Source organism: Ambystoma mexicanum, chromosome 3q, assembly GCF_040938575.1.
Source record: "Ambystoma mexicanum isolate Mex_15411 chromosome 3q, UKY_AmexF1_1, whole genome shotgun sequence".
NCBI classification, from domain to species: domain Eukaryota; kingdom Metazoa; phylum Chordata; class Amphibia; order Caudata; family Ambystomatidae; genus Ambystoma; species Ambystoma mexicanum.
The window spans coordinates 63,245,641-63,265,687 of NC_090926.1; the positions used below are offsets into that span (position 1 = coordinate 63,245,641).

The window sequence follows — 20,047 nt, forward strand, 5'->3', positions numbered from 1 at the left end:
CAGTTGTAATCGGTCAGTAGTTATTTGGGACAGTGAGGTCTAGTGAGTTTTTTTTTTTATTTAAATAAGCGGGAGTACCCATGCTTCCTTGAGGCTGGTGGGGACTAAGCCAGTGGAGAAAGGAGGCCTTAATGAAGGGTGTCGGGACCTGGTGGCTGGGCATATGTCACCTTTGCATCTCGATGGCCTCAGGCCCTTTAAGATAATTATGCCTTCTGCCTCTGTGACATTACTTAAACAAAACATGGGAAGGTCCCGGCAGCTGCAAGTTGCCGAGGGACGGAAGAGGTGGGCTTTTAAGAGTGGATCGATTGAAATGGATTTTTTTTATGTAAGGTGTCAATTTTGTCAAGCATGGCATTTTGGATATTAGTGCACCATGCCTCGTCTTTGATAACAGTGGGGGGCCAAGGATAGGGAATGGGCTTCCAATTCCCTGAGAATGGTGAACATTTCTCGGGCATTAGACTTGGCGTTGGCAATTTGTGCATTATAGGTGGTAGATGTAGCAAGAAGGAAAAATTGTATATAGGGTTCCGTGAGCTGTTTTTTTTCCAGAGCTCTTGCAGGTCAGGAGTTGATATGTACTGAAGGTTTAGCTTTACGGGGTGTTAAGGAGGCAATTGTGTCAATAGGTGCAGTCAGTGTCTTAGAGCAAAGGTAAGCAAGTAAATTAGGGTCAGTGGTGTGAAGATACTCCAATTGGAGTGTTTTGAGCAAGGGCACAATGCGATCTTTAGTGAGGCTACTGGGGCTGCGGGCCAGCGTGGGCGGCAGAGATGGGGTGGTGTGTGTGGTATGCCCGATGGGTGAGCTAGTGAAGGACACAATGTGGTGGTCAGACCACAGGCATGGGGTGTTGGAACAGAGACCTGGCAGTTAAGGTCTGAAATCCAATCTAAAATATGACCTTTGGCATAGTTCGCTCTATGCAGGCTTGCTTTACAAATCTCATATAGTAACTTGCTAAACATTCCTGGGTGTGGACTGGGGTCCCCGCTGTTAGCAATGGAGAATATGGTGTAGTGTGCCACATGTTTGTTTAGAGGCTCACAGCCTGTGTGTGGTAATGTGAAGGGTAACCTATTGCATGATTACAAGGAGAAGCTAATAAATTGTCAAATATCATTGAATGGTGTGGGGTCATCTCAAATGTGAGGGTCTTTGGATTCCGAGATGATCTGTTGACCAGGCAACCAGGAGGGAGAAAGGTACTGCACTCTGCATGAAGACTCCTATGAATGTTGAATAAAATAGAAATAAACATTTCAGAGTGGCATGCATACATAATAATGTTCAGTTAATGGGACTGTGTTGCTATGTATCATATGAAAGCAATTCATTGATTTTGGAAGCTGAGTACAGGGGAAACACTATATCATTGCTGCCAATCAGTATTTTATTCCCTAATCTAAGAGCGGACCTTCTTAAGGAAACGATATCTGCAATCTCCTGTACCTCAAAATCCCACAAAACACTTCTCTTTTAGCATCTGGAAGGCATTGTTTCGTTAAGTCTCTGTTGTTCTGCATGTCCAGGTGTGGGGTTTCGCACTTAAAGTACCAGTAAAGCTCACTGCTACATTTAAAGGGCCAACGCCTTTGCAGGATGTTGTTCTGTGTAAGGTCCAGGTTTGCCCATGGGCACCCGTTGGGGAATAGGGAGGGGACACTGCATGCAATTGTCCCCCACCCAATGACAGGGACTAAGTGAGGGTGAACTGGGAAGCCTCTCAGTACCACCCCATGAACCACTAGCACAGGAAGGAATCCAGCCCCTATTGTAATCCCATTAGATGCCACCAGGGTGAGGCAGGGGACTTCATGACAGACCCCAAAGTCGTAATCCAGGAAGTGCGGGTCCCAAATGGGGAAGACCTGCATGACGAAGGGCTTGAAATACAGTTTTAGCCAAAGGTGACCAAAGAGACAGGAAGCCTTTTGCCTGGAGCCACTGATGTGCAGAGGCAGATTTTTTGGACAGAGGAGAGCGGAGATGAGCCTGCAGTTTCAAGGGATAACGAAAGGAAGGAAACCTTTTCCGAAGGGCTGGTCGAGCACTGAGTAGGCACCAGATGGGCCTTCTGAAAATCCAGAATCACCCCATGATGCTGCCTTTGATTTTATCCTTAAAAGACGGTTGCGATCTGGGAAATACTGGGTGAAGGGGTGCATCTTTGGGGCAGGTCTCTTCTAGGAAGAAGTTGGTCGTCTGGTGTGAAATCCACAGCCAGCTCTGTCCTCTTTAGCCCATTTCAAATGAGCCACAAAAAGATTCTAAACAACAAAAGGGCATTTAAGAAGCAGTGCTCACCTTCTGAGTGAAAAATGACAATTTGCCCAGACAGCAGACACTGAAGCAATAGCAGTGATCCTGAGACGGTCCCAAACATAAGTTTATAGAGCTGCAGATCTGATTAATCTCTAACATGTGCAGACAAGTCTGAACCCTCCTCCTGGGCAAGAAACAATGATTTGAAGTCCTGCGCGAGGAATTGCGAAGTATGAGCCATGAAAGCATGAGAATGAAGAGAGATGCAGTGGCAGAGATGGTTTTCATCGTCTTATGAATGGGATCGGTGGGGGAAACCTCTCCTGAAAGAATGGGATTGACACCCAAAAGGATAGGTGAAAGGAAGTACATCTAGAGAGTGCCACTGGTGTAAGAGCGGGGCAGGCTTAGTTGAGGGAAAGATCTATAAAACTTAGCCTCTTCACATAGCTGCACCTGAGATCTGAACGCATTCCCTAATGCCCCTCAATCGCCACCTCCAAATGCGATGCCTAAAAGAGTCAATACTGACCATTTTCTGTAGTAAAAGAAATGCACAGTAGCAATGTACTGGGGATTAGCCATTTCCAATTACACATAGAAGGCAACAATAGGTAGAAAATGTTTTTACATTTTAAAAGATTACAACCTGTGTAAGTGGTACCGCTGGAATACCAGTGATATTCCAGAGCTAGCACCTCCTTCAGTGGCAAACTCTGATTTGCGTAGATTCTGTAAAAATTGAGAAAAAAAGAATCTACCCAACTTGTAATAAGGCCCTTCGTGTTCACATATTTAGGGTGGGCCAAAGATAGCTGTTCTTTTATTTTTGGTCATTGAAGTCTAGTCGAGCTGAATTTATGACCCGCACCTTTGCTCACATTCGGTGCATTGGTAAGGGTTTCATCTGATTTCGGTTGTCCCATGTCAGTCTGTATGAATGACTGTTTTTTTTTTTAAAAAGAAGCAGGAAATATATTATAAATTAACTGAATATGAGGCAAGGTATTTACTTTTGTATCAACAAGCCTGACTACATTGTAGTCGCCAAACATGAGTATAACACAAGACAGGTAGGCACCAGTACAAATTGGATCATACTCTTATTTTTGTATGATTTTGTGCCCTGCACCCCCCTTCCTGCACACAGGAGTCTGTCCTGATACATTCTGGTTTCACCATCACCGTCTTGTGGCCTATTTTAGCCTATTTTAAGCTGTATTTTACTTTTACGGACTTCATTGATTCCCAGTGTGTCACTCTTTCTCAACTCTCATGCTGGACTTCCTTTGCATCTTGTACTCATGGTGGCCCTGAATCATGCTGTTCCCATCTTCATCTTGTATCCTGGCTTGCAACATTATGTGTTACTACTGACTTCTGCAATTGTATTCGCTCTCCCCTCTTGCTTCTCCACTCCTTTTGACTGCTTACTCTCTGTTCTCTCCTCCACTCCCCCTTTCCTATCTCCTCCCCTTACTTTCTTCTATGCACTTACTCTATCAGAATTGTCCCTGGACCTAGTATGATAGCAACATCGTCTGTCGCTCCCGCATCCCCTTACTGTCCCCCCCCCACCTACCTCCAGCACTATCTGAAACATTGTCAGGCCTAGTACAATAGTCGCTTGTTTTGTTCCTCCCCTCCCTTTCTGCACCTGTCTCTCTCACCTTTAGTTTTCCTCCGGCTCTACCAGAAATGTCGTCAGGCTTAGTACAGTAGTCTCCTGTCTGTTTCCATTTCCTTCCCACTCTCCCCCTCCCTTCCTCATCTATGTCTTAACTATCGTACTCGGCCTGACGACATTTCAGTGCAAGAGCTAATTTCACATCCTTACTGTTCATGGCCTGTAAGAATGTCTTTGTATTTTCCCTTGTTCCCTCCCTTGCCTTGAAGCGCTTTGAAACACATAGTTTATTTATATAGCGCCTATACACAATCATATGATACCTATTCATCAGCAAACCTTGCTTCTGTGCACTGTGATTAAGTCTCCAGCCTTCCCATGCTGCTAGTTGATGTGGTGGCCAAGGGGGTGGGGGTCTTCAGCCAATGCACATCCCTGCAGATCCTAGCTACCTCGGGAAACACCATTGTTTCCCCTTACACCACAAATCGCTGGAAGGGGTGGGTGGCAACGCTCTTTAAAAAGCAGGGCCTGTGGCAGAAGGTTGTGGGAGTTAGGAGGAAGAGTGAATTTGGAGCTGGCTGGTGAGGTGAACAGGCAGAGCTGTAGAAGGAGCTGGAGCAACAGCAGGGGGGAGAGACCCAGGAGCCTAGGGAGAGCATAAGGCTGGAGGAGATGCCCCGAATGCTGTGGTACGCATGAGACAGGAGGTTCATGATAGGCTCCAGAAGCTAGGGATGCAAGACCCTGGAGATGGGAAATTAAAAGATCCACGGGACTGTGAGAGAAAGCCCAGAAGTGTGAAAAGTATGAAGGTGTGGAGAAACATCTGTGCATCCTATCTGACAGACAGAAAGGGATTGGCGGCTCAGAGGGCATGCAGACGAAATGCCATGCTGGGGCGTGTACAGGGCGCGCCAACGCAGGAAAAAAACGATGATTCTCCTATGCTGCTTTGCATCATGCTCTTTGGTCCCGTCCCCTGTTCCAGGGGGCATGCAGAGTATGGAGGAAATGGAAAGTGATGTAAGGACGAAATGGCAGAGAGAACTGCAGAGAAAGAGCAGAATATTGCTAAGAAGTAGGAGAGAGATTGTATATCATCATATAGGTGAGAGAACAGTAGCCAAGGAGGACAAAATGGTGGACCCTAAATAACCAAAAGGAACACATAGAAGGCGTGGGGGAACAAGTCTGCAGTGAGGCATCCAGTGGGGACAGGAGATGGTCAGGACAAAGAGAGGGAAGAAGGTCCAGGGCAGGTCCCTATTTGAACAGGACGAGGCAAATTATTGTGGGTGAGAGAGAATATGCATTAGGTGGCTGGAGGACCAAAACCCTGACTGGGAGGGAAGTGGCACAAGGCCTATGGACTACCTTGACCAAACCTTAAGATAGCCTTCAGTCGGTATTAACATTTGACCTAAAATATTTGATCACTTTTTGTTGACCTTTTTTTCCAGATGTTGGGATATTTCGGTTTTATAATGAAGGCAGATCCCCTTTCCATGAGGTCAGGGAGGTGCGGCCACTACCCGATAATCCCTGTGGGGGTAGTGCTCAGAGGCATAATTGCATAGGGAGGGAGAACCCTATTGAGAGCAGTGGACATCTCGGGAGCATGCAGTATCCCTTTGACCCTCCCACCTTCCCTCACAACCCCTCCAACCCAATTTCCCCCATGTGTTGTCTCAGTAGTTCTTGCTTGAGACATATTGCAACAAGGAAGAGGCCACGAGTAATGAAGGTCACTGACAAGAATGAATGCACGCGTTCTAGCCTTTGGGATAATCCTATTGCTCAGCTGTCATTCAGAGGCAGCGAGGGAAGAGAAGTATGGTGTCTTTGTTGTCAGCTCGGCAGGAGCTGGGAATGTGCCCAGGTACGTGCAGCACAGCAAGGTAGAGTGGCAGACGATGTCAGAGGGAGAGAAGCACTCGCAGAAGGCCTGCAATGTGGAAGGACGATCGGAGAAAAGGAAACGTACTCGCTGGTGACCAAGGCCACTGGAGTGCGGGGAAATCACTGCTGAACTGCACAGGAGACGCGCAGACGACCAGGGAAGGTCCCAGGAAGCCAGAGAAGTCCCTGGGGGACCCACAAACAACCAGATGATGATGAAAGCCAAGGCCCTAGTTCTACACGGGTGGCTAGTTCCAGGGTTTGGGAGACCAGAAGGAATACTCACCGGGGCAGAGAGACCCAGTGAAGGGGGTCTAGGACCCATATCAGGAAAGTATAACACGACCAGTAATAAAGGAGAACACAAACTTTGCAGATCCAAGTGGCAATCACAGACCTTGGCAGGAGAGTAAACCGAGACTGTGGAACGAAAAGAGTTTAGACAAAGAGAACATTGTGTATAATAAAATGGAGGGTGTCTGGGACCAACATCAGGAAGGCATACCCCGACCAGGTATGGTTTGAAGAAAGATCAGAAAAGAGTATTGGGAGAACAACCAAGTGAAAGGGTCTGGGACCCAAGATGGGGAAATGCACCCCACACAATAACAAAGAAGAATATGAAATGTACATATACAAGTGGAACTCCCCAACCTTGGGAGGAGAGTAAACCAAAGCTGTGAGTGGAAGTGAAATCAGAGAGAAGAAAACTGGGTGAACAAGAACATTGAATACACTACTTGGCAGGAGACTGGGACAAGAGGAGGAGCACTGAGAAAGGGCCGGGGACCCTCAGCACAGCTTGGGGGAAAGAACAAGGGTATTCTTCATTTTCACAGTACCTGGAGGCCGGGCCTGCTCAGAAAGTGTCAGGGACCCTCCACACAGCTTGGGAGAGAGAACCAGGCTGTTCTTACTCGTCGTGGTACCCAAGAGGGGTACTGAAGCAAGGATCTGGGACCTGTAGCGATTGAGAGGAAAATCAGGACACAGCTTAGACGAGAGGACCAGGCGGTTCTTTATCATCACAGTATCTGGGAGTCGGGTCTGCCTACCAAGGGGCTGGGACTCTCAAGACTGCTTGGAAAAGGTGTCTAGTTCCATTCTTCCATGTTGCAGGGCTGGGACGCAAAGGCCCACTAAGATAAAGACTAAACCTGCACACTGAACAGACATCCTTGGACAAAGCGGAAAGACTCAGGGGAAAGGGAATCAACCCCTTGAGCCTTAATGCCGTTTTGGAACTTTTGCTTTTGAACTACAAAGTTGTGCTGCAAGTCAGCGGACAAAGAGACATTTCCCTTTTCACCTTATGTTGAGTTTAGCTCGGGAGGGGCTAGGTTAGGATTTGGACACAGGGTGGCAAACTTTACTCGGAACATTCTGACATAGACAGTTTAATTATCCGTTTTTTTTTTAGGCAGGGAAACCCCTCTGAGAGGTAGCGTTAGTTAGGATTTCCTCCAACCTCCCCTTTGTTTTGTTATTAATAAAAGTCTTTGCCAATCAATTTACTGCCCACGTGTCAGAGCCTTACTCCTACATCCTCACAATATGCCCTGTAAAAAAATAAGTTGTAACTAGTGCTTTTCCGCATTTATTCAAATTCACAATGTAGCATTTTGATGCATGTAAAGGGAAGCTCATATTGCTGGGCTCTTGCACATAAAGCAGCAATCCATTTTCTCATTAAAGACAAACAGCTGCTCCTTCTGCTGACTTGATATACATTGATGCAGCACATTAAACAATTTCAAAGGGAAATAAATCACTTTTTGTTACTTTGCACAGTCATAGGCCTGCAAGGCAAACTGACAACCTGAAGCGATAATAAAGACACATGCCTTTCTGTTGTTATCTGTTTTTTACAAATATACCAATAAAGACTGAGACTTCTTATTTATAATGGATGATGAGAAAGCAGTTCTTTTTGCAGCGCTCGTCTTGCTGATAATTCTATGCAACATAACAGTCTGTGGTGGCATGCAAATCTCCCTTATTGCCCTTTAGATGCACTGTGATAGGTTTGCAAGTTTCTAGACCATCTTCTGGAGCTCCATTAGCAGATACTGGGCAGAGAAACATCAGCTTTTATGTTTATGGGTAAGTGGCAAGTTCCGTTTTGGGGAGGAACCAAGCTTTCGTAAATAATAACCAGGTTGGTGTTGAAACAACTTGTGCAGAAAACCTTTATCAACACTTTGCCAGTGCTTCATTTACAGATGTTATTTCTCGCGGGGTTAATGTCTCTAAAACTTTCTCCCTAATGTGGGACTTCTGATGTTGCTTCAGATTTGATATCTGCCGAAAGCACTTACCACATTCCTTGCATTCGTATGGCTTCTCGCCTGTATGGATTCTCTGATGCGTGTAAAGACACGACCTTTGACTGAAGCTTTTCTTACACTTTGTACACTGGTAGGGTCTGTCCCCTGTGTGGGATCTGTGATGTTTCTTTAAAGCAGATGCCTGCCTAAAATGCTTTCCACATTCTGTGCACTTGTAAGGTTTTTCTCCAGTATGGATCCTTTTATGATTATACAGATTCCCACTACGAATGAAGCGCCTCCCGCACTCTGTACACTGGTATGGTTTTTCCCCACTATGAATCATCTGATGCCTGTAGAGATCTGAACTTTCACTAAAGCTTTTCTCACACTCTGTGCACTGGTATGGTTTCTCCCCAGTGTGTGATCTCTGATGCCGCTTCAGGTCGGAAGCCTCCCTAAAGTGCTTACCACATTCTGTACACGCATGTGGCTTCTCCCCAGTATGGATCTTTTGATGCCTGCACAAATCAGACTTCTGAGTGAAGCTTCTTTCACACCCCATACACTTATGCAGTCTATCACCAATGTGGGTTTGCTTGTGTATTTGTAGAGTGACTCTGTCAGGGAAGGATTTCCCACATTCACTGCAGGAAAATACCCTTGCGTCTGTGTGGGTCTTGAGATGTACTGTCAGCAGAGAGGAGTTGTAAAAGCTATTTTCACAATATGTACACTTATAGTGCCTCTCTTCAAAATGACAGCTCTGGTGAAGAAGAAAGCTGGAACGGTTGGCAAAGTTTTTGCCACATTCTGAGCACATGAAGGTTAGTTGGCTCCATTGTGAGCTTGTCAATGTATTTGCAAATTCAGGGGCCTGCTCTTTTCCATCTGGTTTCCGATGTACCCAAGTCTGTGAGCCTGTTAGCAAACTCTTGATTTGGGTAATGGATCCATTCTCTGTGAAAATAAGAACAGATTCCAAGTATTATTTTGTGTCTAACAATTAATGAATGTAATTTACAGCTGCAAACATGAACCTCTCTTCTCTAGTAACATACTACGATTCTCTGAGCGAATAAATTGATCTTGCGGCCACTCAGGGTTTAAAAGGAGCATATTTAAAACTGTCAAAAAGTTAAGTTAAAAAAAGAGGAAATACAAATAAAATACAGTTGCTAGGACATTTACACAACATTTTAATCTTAGAATTAATAAGGTGTCAATATGATGTGTTCCTTTCACCTGCTCTTTATTTAGTGCTAAGAAAATGATATACTCATAAATTAACACCAGAAATTAAACTGGACCCATTTATCTCCAAATGGCAGCACATAGCTACTTTAGGAGTCGCCAGGGTTTTCATGGATCTAGTCCAACTATTACTGCCCTTAATGAACAGTAGGGTTTTTGAAAATCTGTTTCTTGGCTACCCATCCCTTATACACATTCACCTTTTTGACAGAGAAGGAAAAGTAACTAATGTTTCAAAAGACAGCAGTATATGGTGAGACAATTGAGGTGGTGCCTCTGTACTGCACGTTCTGAGTAGGATATTTGCAAATTGTTGGACTGTTTTTTCTTCATCATAAGAAATGTATTGGAAAAAAGTATGACGCTCATGTTCCAATCACTGCTACATACATGATGTTGTTTAGGGAAGATGGTGCACTTTATTGCATCAGAACCACTGACTGAGGATTGCTAGTGCTCACAAAAGGACTGTTCAGCAGTTGCCGGAGGCAGAGGAAGCCCAGGTATTTCTCTGCCCCTGACCCTTCTTGCTTTCAATGACATTCTAATTTGATAAACAATTAATGGGAACAAATGTTCGCAGAGTCCCAGCAGCAAAAAAGAAAAGGGGGCAGACAAGGTTAAAGGTTCCGACGATTCTCTGTCACTGCCCAGCACCTTACCAAATGTTGGCACTGTACCTAAGCAGATCAAGGAAGGTTAGGCTGGCAGGAGAAAACATGGCCTTGGAGAAATTACCTTAACTACGTGTCTCTGGTAAAGAGAGCCTGTGTTGTTTACATGAGATCGTACAGAAGCCCTGTAAAGCAAATTAGGGAGCGCATGGGCAAGACAAGGGCAGCACCATGATATTGCATTGGCATACTGAGCAGTTCCATTGCATAGAATAACAACACAACTCTGGCATATAGTATCAGGACACTTTGGCATATATTTGCTGTCCAAACCTGGCTGTTGTCCCCTACTCGCCCTACCCCGCACTTGCACTATGCCTCACACCCCCTGATCTTTATTTTGGTCCAAAGGTTACACAGAAACATACCATCACAGGTGCAAGATTATCCTGTTTAGGCTAGGATTCTGTTCAAGACTGCATGCATCATCTACAAAGCAGTCACGAGTACCACACCATGGTACCTGCTGACCAATCTCCCCGTATATGGTGGCACATGCTCCTCACACAGCAAATCAACAAAATGGCTCAAATCACAACTCACCCACAAAAAGGACCTGCAAACAATCCTTCCATTGTCACGCACCCCCCCTCTGGAGCTCGATCCCGGTATCGGCTGGAATGCCCAGACAATTCTCCAATTTCGCAAATCTCTGAAAACTTGGCTTTTTCAACACCACCTGACCAAGGACTAATCCAAATGGACGCCAGGCAGACACACATACCACAACCAACAGTACTGTGCTCATTTTAAAAGAGGCCAGCCCAAACGCTGGCTACCCACACCCTGTGCAATGCTTCGCTGCTCTCCAGCTAGGTCAATGCTTTAAAAAATAAAATAAAGTAAATATGTGGGTCAAACAATCACTAGAGAAAACTACTACTATACAGATATACCAACATTTCTGGTGTTCAGGAATGCCTAAAGGTCCATTTAAGCAAACATTATTAACAAGCCCAATCACAGTTCCTTATAATAAGATAGAGAATTACACATTAATATACGTCAAGTGAAAGGAAGTCGGCTCTTTAAAGATCAAGAAATAAGACACATGCTTTTAAATGCTTTACATGTATTCAAGATGTTGAAACTCAAGTGAAGCAAGCAAACAATGAAAGTGTAAAAATAAGAACTAACTAGACTTTTTACCACAGGATATCAGCATGCCATTGGATATGATAGTAGCTCGCCCATGCCATATAATCACAGCACCCCCAACATATGATAGCATCATGCCTGTCATACAATAGCAGTAGCCGAGCATATGATGGCAGCACCGCGACATTACTTGCAAAAGACAAGCATCCTGAGCAGCACACGTGGGAAGAGAAAGTGCTTGCAGGGATAGCACTATGACTTGGTACATGGAAGATGGCAAGGGATGGCGGAAAGTCGAAAAGAGGAAACGGTTTTAGATTCTAACAAATTCCCAGTGAGCAAAGGTAAATGCACAGAAAGCTCTTCAAAACCACTAACCAGGCCACTGACACAACAAGGCAAGATCTGGAGGCTGTTACTCAGAGTTGAAGGGTTAGAGCTGTGTAATCATTATCCCATTGCTTTAAGGCCAGGAAGAACCATGTACAGTATAGAAAACGTGTTGGAAAGTAGTTTTCCTAAGCAACGCTGGTTTGAGGTAACTACATTTCTCTCTCTCAAGGGCTGTTGTGAGTTATCTGACAACAATCGGTCTTGAGACCTATGCGTCATGTAGATGTTACATGTAGATGTTTCTGGGAATCAAGAACCACAAAGACAACATGAACATAAACACTGATATTGCTGGCTTTCCTTCCGCTGCATCGCATGGCCGATTAGAAATAACGAATCCTACAGATGAGACAGCTAATGAGCATCAGCAACTTACCTGCTTTGGGATCAGTGGCGTTTTCTGCTTCTTTTAAACGAGGGTGATCCATCACATTTGATTCCAGGTCGTGCTCCATCCTCAGTAAAGTGTCGGAATTAATAGATGAAATTCCTATCAGACACAAAAATGATCACTTAATTCACGCCTACTTGAGACCCTGTTTTTCCTACATTTAAGATAACTGTTTAACAGCTATAGCTCACTAATACAATGCAATTTTCTTTTTATTTTTTATTTCATATTTTATAGTTTGAACACACACTTTTAACATTTCATCTCATCTTTTTCTGTTTATTGCATTGTTTTCATGATTGAGAGGAGGATGGGAGAAAAAAAGAATAAGATTAGACTAAAATAAAATAGAACGATATAAAATAGAATAAAAGCTTCGGACAATGAGAGGTTTGAAAAATCTAGTTGGTATTGATGGATAGTTCCATTAATTTTTCCCAGAATTGCATTGTCCTGAATATGAGTGGGAAGAAATGTCCACTTATGACCTGTTCCCATCTGTTCCCATCTTTCTTCCTCTGAACAGGAACACTCGATCCCCACCGGCACCTACCTCGGTTAAAAAGAAACACAACACCCGCCGGGAGGGCCCAGGACTGCAGGTGAGACAGACACAGCCGGCAAGCCCCGCCATGGGTGCGCACGACAGGAAAAGACGTACAAGCACTCCAGCACACTGCATAATTCGACCAAGTCACCCAGTCTATGGGTCCACACCCTCTGGGTACGCTGGTCCAACATAGCCATCTGCCCAGGGGTGGCACAACCCACTGATAAGGGACCCTCAACGCCTACACCCCTAGCAGGAACACCTTGTCACCAAAATGAGCAACCACAGGAATCGACCATCACCCCAGCGGCCAAGTCCATTCAACTGAGGATGCCGCTGCCATTCACCACGACTCTGCATGCCACAAAAGGCCCACGATGGACTGAGTGGCTGGAGGATTTCCACCATTTTGTTAGGGGATCAGGGGATGGCGACTCTCCCCACATAAGGGACATTTTCCTCAACCTGGTGTGGGGGGGGTCCGGGAGTTAAAGACTATTGGTAAAACCATTCCAGCAGCTGAACAAAATGACTTTGCAGCCCTAATCATAGCCCTTGACAAATTACTCATAATCAAACCCAATCGCGACTATGAGAGGTATCTTTTCAACCAGTGCTCTGAGAAACCGCAAGAGACTGTAGATGAATATATAACTTGCCTAAGGGTAAAAGGCACCCACTGCCAAATTGACGCTTTCTCCTTAGATGAAGCCATACGCCTGAGGATCATCGAGGGCTGCCTGTCACCCACGCTCCAGAAGCGATTGCTGAAGAAGCCCCTCACAATCCACGAGGTCAGTGAACTCGCTCCAATCTTTGAGAGGGTAGATGCCCAAGCCACGTCCATGACAGGTGCCAGTGCACCAAAACAAGATACCACTGAACTCATAGCAGCCGTTCAGCCACCTCCACCTCACCAAGGCGACAAAGGAACCTACCCATACAGGCCACAAGCCCTGCAAGTACCACGACAACAGAGACAATGTTACCGCTGCGGCATGGCATACTCGGGGTCCTGCCCAGCATTATCACAAAGGTGTACGAACTGTGGAAGAGAAGGACACTTCCAATCGGTGTGCAGAGAGCGGAAACCATTTCCCACCATGCAGCCTCAAGCACCCATCAGGATGCCCTTCTGCCCGCCATTTCCCCAATATGGACCACAAAGATACTATCAACCAAACCAACGTCGATATGTGAGAGCCGTCGACGAATACCAACTCCAGGAATACCCACAAACACAGGACTATGTAGAACAACCACCCTTCCTCACGGATGAGTATGACAACCCACCGGAAGGATACACAGAGGAGGTGTACTACCAGGACCCCACAACAACGTTGGGCACCATGTATTATGACCCACACTCTCAGGATGAGTACGTCAACCTTGTGCTCGACAGCGAAGAAGCCAGATATGCCCGAAAATACCAATCAAAATGGGCAACAGTCTGTTTCACTTCATTGTGGACTCGGGCACCACCATATACATCATGGGCGAGCAAGAGTACCTGAGAATTCCAAATCCACCAGCGCTCGAACCATCACAATCCAGAATGTTCCAGTGGGGGGCAGCCACACCTCTACAGACCATCGGACATTTTACATGCCGCCTCCTCCTCCTCCTCAAAGGCCAACAAGTGGACACTACCATTCACTTCATTCGATTCCTTACCAAAGGGCGGTGCCTCTTCAGTTACTACACCGCCTTGCGCCTGGGGCTGATCGGCATCCATGTGGCGGCGGGCGACACTATCACCTCAACCACGATCCGGCAGGACCCAAAAGAGCAGATCGGGGCGATCCTCCATGGGCAATCCCAAAGCCTCATCACCAAAGCAGACATTGTGCAAACATTTCCGCAGCTGTGCACCGGTCTAGGAAAACTCAAAGGCCCCCAAACAAATTGCAGATACACCCAACAGTGAGACCCGTACCACAACACCCAAGGATGGTCGGATTCCACCTCAAAGAAGCGGTCTTCAGAGAACTCAACCAACTACTCTGATGGCATTATCGAGCCTCCTACGGGGCCAATACCATGGGTTTCTCCCCTGGTCATCGTACCCAAAGATGGTGGCAGACTATGCCTATGCGTCGATATGAGAGTGGCTAACACCGCCATTCAGCGCGAAAGACACCCTGGCCCATGCATCGAGGACATGATAGTGCAGCTAAACAATGCCCGCATGTTCTCCAAATTCGATCTGATACAGAGATATCACCAACTGCAACTACACCCCGACTCCAGAGAAATAAATACATTTGCTACACACAACGGTCTGTTCAGATACCGGAGGCTGAACTTTGGCATCTCGTCCGCAGCCAAAATCTTCCAGGAGGCTGTGAGACAGATCATCAGACCAATCCGGGGAGCTTTAAACTACAGTGACGACATCCTCACTTTCGGCTCGTCCAAAGAGACTCATGACGCTGCTCTCCTCGCCACATGCGAAGCAGTACAAGCCGCTGGCCTCACACTTAACATCGACAAATGTTGTTTTAGCAAATCAAAGCTCACATTTTTTGGTCACATCTTCTCGAGCGAGGGGATGATGCCTGACCCTGAGAAAGTGGACACCATCACCAAACTGAAAGAACCGCAACAAGTAGTCGACGTCCGCTCTTTCCTAGGAATGGCCGGATATTGCGCCAGGTACACAGTCAGGGCCTGTGAACACTTTCACAACTTCCTGAATGGGAAAATATTCACCCTAATTATCGACCACCAGGCGTTGTTCTCGCTGTTCGGTAATCCACATCCGAAAATGCCTCCAAGAATAGAGAGCTGGGGCATTCGCCTTCAAGAATATGATTACGACATAATACACCGACCCGGAGGCGACCTGAACCACGCTGACTACTTGTCGAGACATCTGGTGGGGCCCCCACTGACCCGAAGAGGTGTTGTTGCATACATCAATTATGTGGTGGCAAACTCGCTGCCACCCGCACTATCAATGGAAATGGTCGCTGCGGCTTCAGCAGCAGACCCCACGACCTCACTCACCATTAGTCTCACTTCGGCCACCAAGTGGAGGGACTACCGACGTGCAATGTTGGCTAACCCAGGGGTGTGTAAAGAGGAAATTGAAAGACTAGCCTGAGTACATAATGAGCTGACCGTGAAAGACCACAACATACTGCTCAGGGGCTGCCGCATTGTCTGGTTCCCGTTTCTGGACTCGGCAGTGGACAAATGGATAATGAACTGCCACGCCTGCCAGTGCATGTCGCCAACTGAAACGCCTGTTCCTCTGCAACACACACAAATACCAGATCGCCCCTGGGAAAGGATGGCCGTTGACTTTTATGGACCAATGGAATCAGGAGACTACTTCCTCCTCCTGATTGATGAGTACTCACGATTCCCCATCGTCAAGGAACTAGCCACCAGAGCATTTCCCCAGGTAGCTGCCGTTCTAGACGAAGTAGTTTAGTTTAGTTTAGTTTATTATTTATAATGCGCCGAAAAGCCCAAGGGTAACATGGCGCAGCAGATACAAGAATTTGCAAGACTTAGTTACAGACAGTTATATATGTACAGGTATGAACACAGTAATAATAACAATAACAATCAACGGAAATATAAACATATGTACAGTTAGCAGTTGTGTATACAGAATGTGGGCCAGGGGTCCTAGATGATAGCTGTCTTCAGCCAAGATTTCAGCTTTGAGCGAAAGTTTTGGTAGGGTAAGTCCATTCTAAGAGTGGGTGGTAGGGAGTTCCATAGCTTGGCTGCTTTCACTGGGAAGCTATTCCCACCTATAGTTGCACGTTTGTAAGAAGGGACGGATAAGCAGTCTCTGTAGGCTATCCTCGTCGGTCTCGTGGATGTTAGTCTGTGAAATCTGTTGATCAGATAGGTAGGGGCTGCATTGTTAATGGCCTTATGGGTGAGTGAGGCAGTTTTTAAGGAGATTTTATCTGTGATGGGGATCCAGTTTTGTTGTTTGCTATATGTTGTAATGTGGTCTCTTCTTGAGATGCCCAGGGCCGCTCTAAGTGCGTTGTTCTGGAGAGTTTGTAGCTTGCCAGTGACTGCTTTGGATGAGCCAAGATAGAGGGCGTTGCAGTAGTCCAAGCGGGAGAGTATAAGGGCTCTGGCCAGTGTCAGACAACTGGCCTCGGATAAAAAAGGTTTAGCTGTCCGGATCAGTTTACAAGTATAAGACGTAGAGGAGGCTAGTGAGTTCACTTGCCTGCTAAGATTGAAGTTAGAGTCCAAGTAAAAACCCAGTGTTTTGACTTCATGTCCAACCCTGATGGTATTGCCATCAATTATAAATGATGAGTATGCCGGGCTCAGGTTCTTTAGGCTAGCTTTAGTACCCAGTGTGATGAGTTCTGTTTTATCATCATTCAGGCATAGACCGTGAGTGGCCATCCATGCCTGGATGATGATGTAGACCCTATTCACCAAGGCCAAATCCTTTGCATAATCTCCAGAAAGCGGAAGGAGGATCTGGGTATCATCTGCATAGTTAGTGTAGGTGATACCGAGATGATCCAGATCATCGAAAAGGGGCTTGGTAAATATGTTGTACAGTGTCGGGGAGACACAGGAACCCTGAGGCACACCGCAGGTGATGGGTATAGGGTCTGCCGCGTCTGTCGGCGAGAAGACCCTCATAGTTCTCCCATCAAGGAAGGATCTGATCCAAGTAATAGCCGCGGGGGAAAAATGGGCAGCCGAGTGGAGGTGGGTACAGAGGACAGCGTGGTCGACCAGATCGAATGCAGCGGATAGGTCAAGGAGGAGGAGTAGAGCTGCTTGACCATGGTCTTTAAGCAGATCAATCTGTGTTTTAAGGTCGATGAGAGCTGTTTCGGTCCCGTGTTGGGGTCGGAAGCCTGATTGTCTGGCTCCTAGCAAGTGGTGTTCCTACTCAGTGAATGGGGCATTCCCAGAGTGATGAAGTCCGACAACGGACCACCTTTTAACGGATACGAGTTTGCAGCGCTGGCAAGACACCTAGATTTCAAACATATGAAAATAACACAAGCAAACGGAATGGCAGAACGGTTTATGGCGTCAATAAAGAAGACGATCCAGAGAGCCTGTATTGAAGCAGTCAACCCACACCAAGCACTGTGCCGGCTCCTCAGAGATTATTGAAACACTCCCCACAAGGCCACAAACAAAACTCCTGCAGAGCTCATGGTCCGGTATGACGTGCACACCCGCATTTTACGAAGCTCATCGGCCCCTTATGACACCGACGCCGAAGTGGCTGACAGAGATGCAGAAGTGAAAGAAAAAACTAAACAGGACACTGATGCAAGGCGCAAAGCGACGCCAAAAGACTTTCAGATCGGAGATAAGGTCCTAGTGCAACAGCCCATGATCAGAAAGACTGACCCACAGTTCGCTCCTAGCCCCATGAGAGTCACGGCCGTAAAGGGGACAATGGTGACCGCCCAGGACCAAGATAAGGCTGTTACGAGGAACTGTTCTCAATTCAAACACTACCTCAAAAGAGAAGAGAGCGAATCTCCTCCGCGGGCCTGCAGCCTGGTGCCGCGGCAGCTACGGGATGATCTGTGGATTCCACCTGGGGGAACTGTCGCCAGGATGGAACCTAGTGAAGACACCGCAGCTGGAGAAGAAGCAGTGACCCGATACGAGAGGCCACAGCGGCCGATCAAGAGACCATTACGACTGGTTGAATAATGCTAGCCAGACATTTGAACATTTGTCCGAGGGTGGTGTTACGGACCACCATACCTTTAAGAAGTAGCCCCGCCCACTAAGGGATGGGACTAGTGACATAGATTGGGGGGGAAGTTCAGGGGAAGAGGCGCGTTGGCGCCAGTTAATACTAAGTGTTAATAAAGAAGGTTATATTCCATCCCTCCGGCTGTGCGTCTTCCTTCCCGTTTACCTGGCCCAATCTGGGCAACAATACCAAAAACTAAAATACATTATAAAAAAACATGAATGAGTCACATAAAAACATAGTAATTCCTGCAGTCAAGCAAGAAGTCGTGTAAGTCGAACTTCCTGGAGTTCTGCGGGCACCCAGGTTAAAATGAAGAGAAACTACCTTCTCCAAAGGTCTAAAGCTATGTAAAATTACCAGACGTGGGCATGCACATCGAGGCTGCATAGCAGGAGAAAGAAAAATGGCAGCTCCCTGAAGAGAATTTGCAGCAGTACGTCTCACTGGAGCCTTTTAAGATGGCGGCTGCACCCGCAGATTCCTAGAACACCTGTGCTCAGGGACTCAGCCGCTGGTGATTTGAGGCCCAGCGTTGCTCGTCCGCTTGCACGTAGCTAGGATATCCTACCAAGGGCAGTGCACACCGTGAGGAAGCACTGAAGCAGCTGGCCAGAGATTGCTGCAGCCGTCTCCCTGGAAGCTGCTGTCTGACCTTGGTGCGCTCTGGCCGAGTGAATAAACACTGTGCACAGAGCACATGATATAGTGCAAATGGCACTCATTCAATATACAACAAGCAAATCAGTGTTGGATACAATAATACTATGGTGCACCCCTTTAATTAACCATCCCCAATTTTCCAATAAAAACTATTTCGGCCAATTAATGCATAAGGGAGTTATGTGCAGGGATGATGAACGAGCCTAAACTACTGGGACACCACCTATTTAGAAACACTGCCACTAGAGTTCTGTAAACGCATGCTGGTTAAAACGGAAGCATCTCTAACAATTGCTGAACAGCAGAATTATTCATTCTAGATGTGGTTAATCACCCAGAAATGGAGGGTTACTATGTGACTTCCTGTCCTATTACCTTTACTCCTTCGGAGCAAAAGGGACACAATATCACTCTAGTGGCAGCATTCAATGAATACAAACAACAACTACTAGAATACCCAAGTGTTCTATCAAACGTCTCCCTTGGGAACTTCATGTAGCACGCACATAGGGATTCAAAATCGAAACCTTTCCCGAAATTTAGTTAGATCAGTAAATTATCCCCGGCTAGATTATTAAAGAGTGGAGGGGGGGGGGGGGCTAACACACCAGTCAGTCAATAACTTTATTTCAGCTATTAAGTCATAAAAGTATTGCAGTACAAATAAAAACAATACAATTTTTACAAAGTGGAAATGAAAAATAAAGAGGACAAAGGCACATTTAGACAATTTGTAAACGAATTATATAAAAAGCCCCAGGCCCAGTCTTTAAATGTCAAGAAATTTAGAGTCTGGCCAAACAGGGAATTGGAAACGTAGCACAAAAAACCCATAAATGAGGACTCAGTAACTTTACTTTGGCAATTTTCTATGGGCGTCTCAGCCGATGGGTATTAACTATAATCTTTTCCCCAAGTAGAATGATATTAGATCCCTAAAGCACCAACGTTCTTGATGTATTTTCTAAGGCATGTTCACTCGGTATAATTACAATGTTCACGAGAGGTTGGCATCTTGCCAGAAAACTCAATATTTGGGCTCTTAAAAACAATTTGAACAGAACCAAGAAGGTTACTACCCCTTAAACGTACCATTGTGCAGGTAAGGATTTGTGTTACAAATAGGCACTTTCTAACAACTTGAAGCCAGTGCGTACATTTGTTAAGAAGTGCTTCCCTGGGTTCTTGTTCACTTGGCACCAATTTGGGTACCCTATGCAGATATACAGTCCGCT

The 20,047-nt window shown here is 46.1% G+C and overlaps 1 protein-coding gene across 5 annotated transcripts in view; it reads right to left on the bottom strand.

Moving 5' to 3' along the window:
• Positions 1 to 7,381: 7,381 nt before the first annotated feature.
• The window catches only part of LOC138582116 (zinc finger protein 154-like), a 282,557-nt gene continuing 269,891 nt past the window's right edge, over positions 7,382 to 20,047 (bottom strand). For all 5 annotated transcript variants that reach the window (XM_069653101.1, XM_069653099.1, XM_069653102.1 and 2 more), the window contains 2 exons: positions 11,863 to 11,976; positions 7,382 to 9,027 (listed from right to left, as the gene is read on the bottom strand). In XM_069653101.1, coding sequence (XP_069509202.1) covers positions 7,994 to 9,027; positions 11,863 to 11,976 — 1,148 coding nt within the window. In that variant the 3' untranslated portion in view covers positions 7,382 to 7,993. The remainder of the gene's footprint in view (positions 9,028 to 11,862; positions 11,977 to 20,047) is intronic.